General features: G+C 41.5%; 1 protein-coding gene across 2 annotated transcripts; it reads right to left on the minus strand.

Moving 5' to 3' along the window:
* Positions 1 to 4,020: 4,020 nt before the first annotated feature.
* On the minus strand, positions 4,021 to 7,042 carry LOC117614606 (F-box protein At3g07870-like). Of its 2 annotated transcripts, XR_004583893.1 has the most exons (4): positions 5,746 to 7,031; positions 4,529 to 4,568; positions 4,281 to 4,449; positions 4,021 to 4,204 (listed from the first exon to the last, which is right to left on the minus strand). XR_004583893.1 is itself a non-coding variant. In XM_034343476.1 (3 exons), the coding sequence occupies exons 1-2, from the start codon at positions 6,905 to 6,907 to the stop codon at positions 4,543 to 4,545; spliced, it is 1,188 nt and encodes a 395-aa protein (XP_034199367.1). In that variant the 5' UTR covers positions 6,908 to 7,042; the 3' UTR covers positions 4,021 to 4,449; positions 4,529 to 4,542. The 2 variants fall into 2 exon arrangements, 1 of the variants encoding a protein (XP_034199367.1); XM_034343476.1 differs by having other exon boundaries at positions 4,021 to 4,449; positions 5,746 to 7,042.
* Positions 7,043 to 8,384: the final 1,342 nt, after the last annotated feature.

An 8,384-nucleotide genomic window follows, 5' to 3' on the forward strand; every position in this document is an offset into this window, starting at 1 on the left:
AAAAAAACGAAACCACAAATAGTTAGGCGGTTTGAGGTTTCGCTCAAAATTTGTGATAACCGTACCACAACCAGCATTAATGCAGCCCCTACTTCCATCCTGCCGCAGCGCCACCATCACAGATCCCCTAAAGACCAAAAGTCTTCATTTAAGAATTCAATCTCCCTATCATTTTATAGAATCAGCTACTTCTTTTTTTTTTTTTTTTGGGTCGGAATTTGATGTCATTGAACAACCCAAAGAACACAGCTTTTAACCCAAACAAAATTGAACTAATTAATAGAGGACATGTGAGCCCATCAGAAACGAGGACACGCATCAAAGACGGAGGTGGTCAATTGACCCAACTTTCCAGTTCCACCGGTCTTGCACCTATTGATGCTGCGATGTGGGCAGCTCGATTCCTTTTGCGGGGGATCCAATTCCATTCGATATGGGGGAAGGCATATGAGACCTTCCTAATCTCCTGAATGAGGGGATAGATTGTCCAGATTCTATTGCCAACAGCCCATTTGATCCTATCACACAAAATCTTAGAGTCAGTTTCAAAAGACACACGATCAAATTTCACTAGTTTTGCTAACGCCAAAGCATGGAGAGCAGCCAACGCCACACCTATCAGTACTAAACTACTTCATGTTGGAACAACCATACCACCTCACAATAAGCCATTTGAGCCTCTTGCCACCACTCTCAAGCCAGACTTGTGTGAAGACCAATCCCATGCTGCATCAAAATTCACCTTAATCTAGCCATTTTTGGGAGGCAGCCAGAGACACTCGTTAGTTTCGCCCATCACAAAGGCAGATGGTCTGGTTGGTTGAATAGATGCAGATAAGAAATCTCCCGCCTTCTCCATAGCATTCGAAATGACCCAGTGTAGGTCAGGTTGTGTTCCTTCAAAATAGAATTTGCACCTCATTTTCCATATTTCCCACATGAAGAAGCAGATGTGAATAAGAAGCCAATCCCTTTCAACCGTCGAAAAGAACTCCTATTGCATAAGGTCTTTCAGCCAATTATCAATTGTAGTAATGGATCGGGGATCGACAAGGTAAGAAAAAGGGGCTCCAACCCAAACTAGCAAGGTCCAAGAGCACATAAAAAGCATATGTTCAATAGATTCCTCATGCAGGCAGCAAAAGGGGCAGGCGGGGTTGAATGAGATTTTTCGTCTAAATAAAATGAGCTTAGTGGGGAGGATGTTTGCCACCATTCTGCAAATAAACATTCTGATATTGGGGAGAGTTTTAAGTTTCCACAGCTCCTTCCTGTTGAGGCCCAAAAATCCGAGGTTAGGCCAAATATATTTTCGGCCCAGTACAACACCAAGTGGAAAATCTTTATTTAAACAACATGCCACGCTACAAGCTTAAGTAGGCCTAAGCCACGCGAATGCCTAGGACTTACTGAGCGGGTTGTGGTATGGATGGTTACGAGCGTTCACGAGGCCCATTGATGGTCCAAGGAGTGGAAGTTTTGGGCTACTTGGGAGCACCAAAACTCAAGCTCATTCCTTGAGTCCAAACATATGGGTAAACATGAGAGAAAAAGAGAAAATCCAATAGCCCATCACCTTAAGAAAAGGCCCAAACAACTTAGAAAAATATGCCATAGCCCATAAAAAAATCTCACATCAGCCAAAGCTTCTAGCAGTCTGACAAAATCAAAGGGAACTCACAAGCCTTTGGAAAACAAAACAGCCCAGCCCAGCATCGTGGAAAATATCTAGCATTTCTGTCAAAACCATCAAAACCAAGCAAACCCATGTGCTGATCACCTTTTTTGACTAAAACCCTTACCTATTCTTTCCTCTTCAAGCTTTGGTAAGAAAACAAGAAACAAAAGTGGGCGGCTCCTCACCCACATGGAGAAGTCCAGCTGCCTGATGGTCTTGAAACTCCAAAAAGCTTCATGCCTACATGCTCAGGCTAGAGAAGTTTCACCAAACAAGATTAAATGGAAGAAAGTGAAGAGAATGGGGGAAGGAAGCTTAACAAAATTAAGGTATTTAGTGCCTATAAAAGGAAGCACTTTCTACCCGGCAAACACATCTGAGAACTGATCTCAAAAATCACCTGCATTGCTGCAAGCCTCCCAGCAACCAGGACAAATCATCGAAGGCAAGCATCCCCTATGGAACCCTTCAATTTCATGCTTTGTTCTTCCATCTTCTTCCTCTCTCTCTCTCAAAACTCGCATCCAGAGAGAGCAAGCATCATCTCTCATCTCTGGAACCCTTCGATTCCAAGCCTTGTTCTTCCATTGCTTCCCATCTTCTCTTCTGTCAAATCACCCAGGAGCTTGACGAAGTTTTCGTCAAGCTGCTGGAAATATGCTAAAGCCACCCATGCTTCCATCTTCTTCCTCTCTTTCCATAAACACAAATCCAGAGAGCAATCATCATCTCTCATCCCTGAAACCCCTGCAATTTCTAGCCATATTCCTCCATCTCATCCCATCTTCTCTTCTGGAAATCGTAGCTCTTTCTCTCTCTCTCTCATGCTAAACTCATGAATGCTCAGCTCTCATGCCACAAGCTTCTCATGCCAAGCCAAGAATTTATTTGTAAGCTACTGTTGGTTTCATTAGTGAAGAAGACCAAAGTGTTTCCTAAGGCTCAGCTACCCTTTCGAAACACTCTTGGGGCCTGATCCTTGAACTCAGATACAGGGGCAGCTTCACCTGTTTCTCTTTTTTGGCAGCACAATCCCATTTGTCAGGCTACTGGAATAAAAAGACCCCTACACTTCCAAACCACATCAGCCACTCTATGTGATGAATGTTCACTCCCACTAATGTTTATTTCCATGCCAATATGAGCTCTGTGATACCCCAATCTTACACTATAGGATCCATCAGGCGTCCATGGCCAAATTCTTCTATCAGGACAGTCCGTGATGCCAACAGGGATATCAATAATCAAACGAATCAAATCTGGTCTTATGCTTCCTTCTAGAGCATCAAGATTCCAGGTTCGGTGAAGAAGATCCAGTAGTTGATTAACCATAACAGGGCCAGAGGGAGGAGGGGGGCCGGGCAGAGGGGTATAAACCCCTTGAGAATGAGGAATCTAGTTGTCTTCCGAAATATTTATACTCCCTCCATCCATAACTTGCATAGCCATATGTTGTTTAAACAGATCTCGACCATCAAGAAGACTCGCCCAAATCCATGACGGTCTGTGGCCAATTCCAGCTTGCATAAAATCCACATTCGGGAAATAACGTGCTTTTAGGATTTTTACCCATAAAGCTTGGGGATTCATCCAAATTCTTCAACATTGCTTCCCCACAAAGCCACATTGAAGCTATTCAAGTCTCGGAATCCTAAGCCTCCTTTCTCCTTACTAGCACCCAAGAATTTCCAAGCCTTCCAATGCATCTTGGATCCGAACTCAGAGTTTCCCCACCAAAATTTAGCAAGGTCGCCGTTAATATGATTGCAAAGACTCTTGGGGAATTTGAAACACCTCATTTACAAAAATGTTCTTATTGATTTTAATTATTATTATAAAAAATAAAAAATAAAAAATAAAACCGTCCTATTTATATACATAGGCATATACATTCCGTCTGAAATTTTGTTAAAATTCTTCACGGATGACACACAAGATTATCACCTTTTTAACAGCATTTTTGTCCAACACTTTTCGCTCAAGTCTCCTCCCACCCTATCTGCCTCATCTTTCTCTATACGCCTTTTCTCTTCACCTCATCGTTTTATTCCATGAGCTATATACATAAGCTTTAGAAGTGAATATACCAAATTCAATACCGAGCCTAATCTTTTATTCATGTTTCATTTGGTTCTCTCAAGTTGGAGCTCGAATGAGCCAAAGCAGGCTAAGCACGACACGAACTTGAACTATTAAGCCGATTTCAATCCTAGACAATATTACAACCTTATGCAGGGTGCGTTGCCCAACTGCTGCTTCACACTATGACCTTCCTTGCAGGAATGAAGTAAGAAATGCACACAAATTTCAAGAATTCTTGCCCGTCGCTGTTACAGACTATAAATCCAAAAAAATTAAATAGTATATTATGCTTGAAGAGACAGGACAGCAAGGAACTTGCCTAAACAGGGAATCGAGCGACTGGGCACCACAGTACAGTGGCTGGGGCTTTGCCCCTTCCTAGGAGCGGTCCTAGGCTTGACCCCCCGCATCGGTGTGTGTGTGAGTTTGTAGATATTTATCGACCTTTCATTAGGAGAGGCATAAAATTAAAAAAATAAACAAAAGGGGGAATTGAAAAACTATTGGACTGGCTACCTACCTATGCTTTGCAATACTTATTTCATACAAATTGCCTGCCCTTCAAAATGCTTCTGTTAATTCCTGGATAAGAGATTTACTTGCACAGATTCTCTATTTTCTCCTTGCACTGAGCAACAACTCTGTTCCTTCGAACTTTCATAGTTGGGAGTCATTAAACCACCATTGATCTGCAATTACAAGGTATTATTAATCAGCCAGACGGTCACATCTATACCTCGTGTGACAATGCGGGTATGGATATTTTACCGTAAAGGGCTCGCTCATACACGATGCACACCCTGAAGTCCTGCATGAAATAGAATGAAAATATTAAAGTGCAATGGTCTAAAAGATTACTTAAAACAATAAATTTACAGTTGCTCCCAACCCACCAAAATTTCCAGGTATTATTTAATAAGCATTTGTGACACTTAATATCCCATTTTTTTAATATTAGATACTATAATCTAACACGGAGGAATGTATGAATAATCCCATCAACTAGATGTTGAAAGAACTTTTTTTTTTCTTTTGAAGAAAAACAACAGTTTATTAAAGTAGAAAATCTGATTAGAAAGAGTGGATAAGGAATCCACAATATAAAGAGAAGGGAGAAAATAAAACATAAAAAAAGGCGAGTAAGAAAAACCTCAAAATTTGAAAGATCTAGTATCACTTCGCAGCTGCTAACAAATCCAAAATTATAGAAGAATGATAATAATCCATAAACTCAGCTGAAAGCGATGCCCATAAAGCTTCGCAGGAACTCACTCTGTCCCAAAGTTCATCTACCCTCGTGCCCTTATAATCCTCAAATATTCTTATTGCACTCCATCCAAATTGTTCCAGGAAAATGCCAACAACAAGCACCCCCGTAATGTTTTGGCTTTCTTGCCCCTCCCCAAAGCCTCAAACTTGGTGCTCAGAAATTCAAAACACCCCTTAGGGATAACCCAACCGGCCTTCATCTCCCTAAACAATTTCCACCACAATTCTATAGCACAAGGGCAACGAAAACAATTCCAAAATACTATCCTCTCCACCAATTCAAATTACAAGATCCAAACTACCATTTGTCAGAAGTTTGTTTTTTGTTTTTTTAGAGGAAAAGATTTTATTTTGTAAGAGAAAACTGCAGTTTAGTGGACGTTTAATCGACCAACAGCAGAAGAGAAAGAGCATTAATTCGACAAACTACATCTAGCTTAAGAAGGCAAAATTAATTATAACACTGCAGCTTTCCTATCTAGAATAACATGTGTCACAAGTTAGAATGTTGAGCCATTTCTCAGTAACAACTGACATAACAGTAATTGGATGGATCCAAAATAACACACGGGGTGATGTGCAACTAAATGGAAAAAACTAAACAAAACTACACTAACTAGGCCTTCTATCACTACCATTAATAAAAAAATTACTTCGAAAAGTTCAAATTGCACAGAGCAAGAAATACAAAATGCCTCAGGATTGACATATGGTACCTTCAAGCTGTAACCCTCTGGCGATATCCTTAAGCGAAACAAAGCTTGGAACAAGGTCCCATGCCTCTGAAACCACTGAAGGTAATTGATCAACCTCAACCCTCACAAGGCCCTTTGTTACCAGAGCATAAGCCTGCAATCGATTACGATGTAACCCCAAGACTTGCCCTTCCTCAGTAAAATTCAATACTGAAAAGCCAAAAAAACCAACTGGATTTTTAAACTCGTGCTCTTTAGTCCAAGACTCCTTCATTCCATAATCCTTCATCACCCAAACAATGATATCATCATTCAAGTTAAGAATTACAGAGAGCCAACCTTTCAATACTCCGAGCTTAAAATAAGTTCCATCCAGATCATAAATACAAGGGGGCAGTGGTAACTCTTGGAACTGCTCACTTTCGACATCAAAGGCACATACCAAACGGGAACAGTCACTACTACTGTGACCAATCCAATGAAGAAACCCATTGATATAAATCCCATGAGGAGTTACACCATCAAAAGAGTAGGCAGGATGCCCAATGTTTCTCCAAATGCCAGAGCCAACAGTCAAAACCATTACTTGGTCAGGTTGGTCAGGCTTTCCGTTTGGAGACAAAACCCGAACTAGCTTGTAGACCTCACTGATGGGGCTGAACCCAAAACCATAACGGTCACGTGTATCAGGATTTGGAGGTGTTGGGAGAGATAAAAACTCACCAGTAACTGGATTGGAGATGTGAAGATGACGGCTCAAGTCAAAATGGGCTTCGTAGTGACAGAGGAAGCCATTGCACGAGCCTACAATGGTCATACAAAGAGTTCGGAGACTTCTTATACTGAAAAGCTTCAAGGCGACGTCGTTTTGCCACCCGGCCCTGTCGAGGTCGACCAAGAAGTGGCCCCAGCGCGAGCGGACGCCAGTGACCAAGAGGCAAGCGGGTGTTCGCGAAAATAGTTCTTTGGTGAATTGAGGGTCTGAGAGGCAAGAACGCCAAGACTTGCACACTCGCTTGCATTGGATGAGGGTTTTTGTTGGGATTTTGCAGAAGATCTCCATTATTATGTGCTCTGGCAAATGCAGAAGGTAGGGTTTCTGATCATGCTCTTCTTCATCGTCGTCGTCTTCTTGATTTGGGGGTCTGTTTCTGTTGGTTGGCGGTCGTTTATTTCTCTTCATTGATCGAAGCGGTGTCGTTGCGGTAGGCTGGCTAAGATCGGAGAAGCGCCTCACTCAGAGACTCAGAGTTTGAGCTTGAAGAACGCTTCTTCAACCCAAGCTTCGTTAGAACCGAAGAGCAGAAATGAGCTAAAAAATGGGTATGAGCTAAAATCTGCTTCCCAAGCACTTATGTTTAGTAAAAATAAAATATTCTGATTATTTTAAAAGTAATGGCTTTTTGATAGTAATTTTTAAAAGCAGGCTCTATATTGGTTTTCAAAGCTGGTTTCAAAAGAAGTAAAGGTAAATCTTTAATGAATTTTTAAATTCCCAAATACCATCAGTAATTTTTTTTTTAAATGACACCATCTCCACTTTCACATCCAACTCTACTACTTGAACCACCACATTCACTACCTCCACAATCATCGCCGCCGCCACCACCACCACCACAACCACTACCTCCTCCACCACGTCCACCTCCACCTCCACCACCATTAATAGTACAACCACCACCTCTCCAAAACCTCCACATCAACCACCACCTCCACAACCAACACCACCACCACCACCACCTCCACAACCGCCATCCCCACCACAACCACTACCACAATCACCAACTCCACCTTCATCACTACCACCACCTCCATTCCATCACTGCCACTACCACTACCACCACATGATTAGTACATAACACTTTCAACATTATGTTTATTTTAGTCATTATTTGCAGTTACAACAATTTTATATTAAAATTTACCAAATGGTTTTGACCCTGCTTTTTATGCTAACAGCAATTTAAAAATATTGTTTACCAAACACGGAGCTGATTTACTTTACAGCTAATTATTTTCAAAGCACCGTAGAAGCAACTTTTTTAAAAAGTTACAGTAATTCCAAACTAGGCCTAAGAGCACTTCCAGCGCTTTGGGCTAGCCTGGGTAGAGGGGGCCCGAGGTCTGTTGCACAGTTCTAATGAGCTGGTGGTGGGGGGGACCTACAAACTAGACAAGCTCAAAGGTAAATCGAGCCCGAGCTTGTGCTCAAGGTTGATGACGTCAGCATTGATGCCAGGCTAGCGTCAGCGGACGGTATTCAATTTCTTTTACCTTTGGCGCGTGGAAATTTCAAAATTGCATGCAATGACACCAGCCTAGCATCAGCCCTGCTTTTTGCCAACAGCTACAAGCCACGTGTCATGTCTTGGTGTCTCTGATCCTAATTTTTCCTCCAATCCAACAATTGCCAATTTTTGTGTCTTAAAAAAAATTGAAAAAAAATTCTGAAATTTTTTTCTATAAATATCTAACAATATTCTTCATACATTTTGTTATCCTTATAGTATTATTCACTTTCCACACAAAATTTTATTCCCTTTCCAAATATCATTTGTGTAAATATACAAATGACATCTTCCATCGAAACCGAAAGCTCGTGGACAACCATGGAAGATGTTTTGTTGTGTGAGTGTTGGGTCCAATTTGGTCATTGCCTG

The sequence above is a fragment of the Prunus dulcis genome, chromosome 1 (genome assembly GCF_902201215.1).
Source record: "Prunus dulcis chromosome 1, ALMONDv2, whole genome shotgun sequence".
NCBI lineage: Eukaryota > Viridiplantae > Streptophyta > Magnoliopsida > Rosales > Rosaceae > Prunus > Prunus dulcis.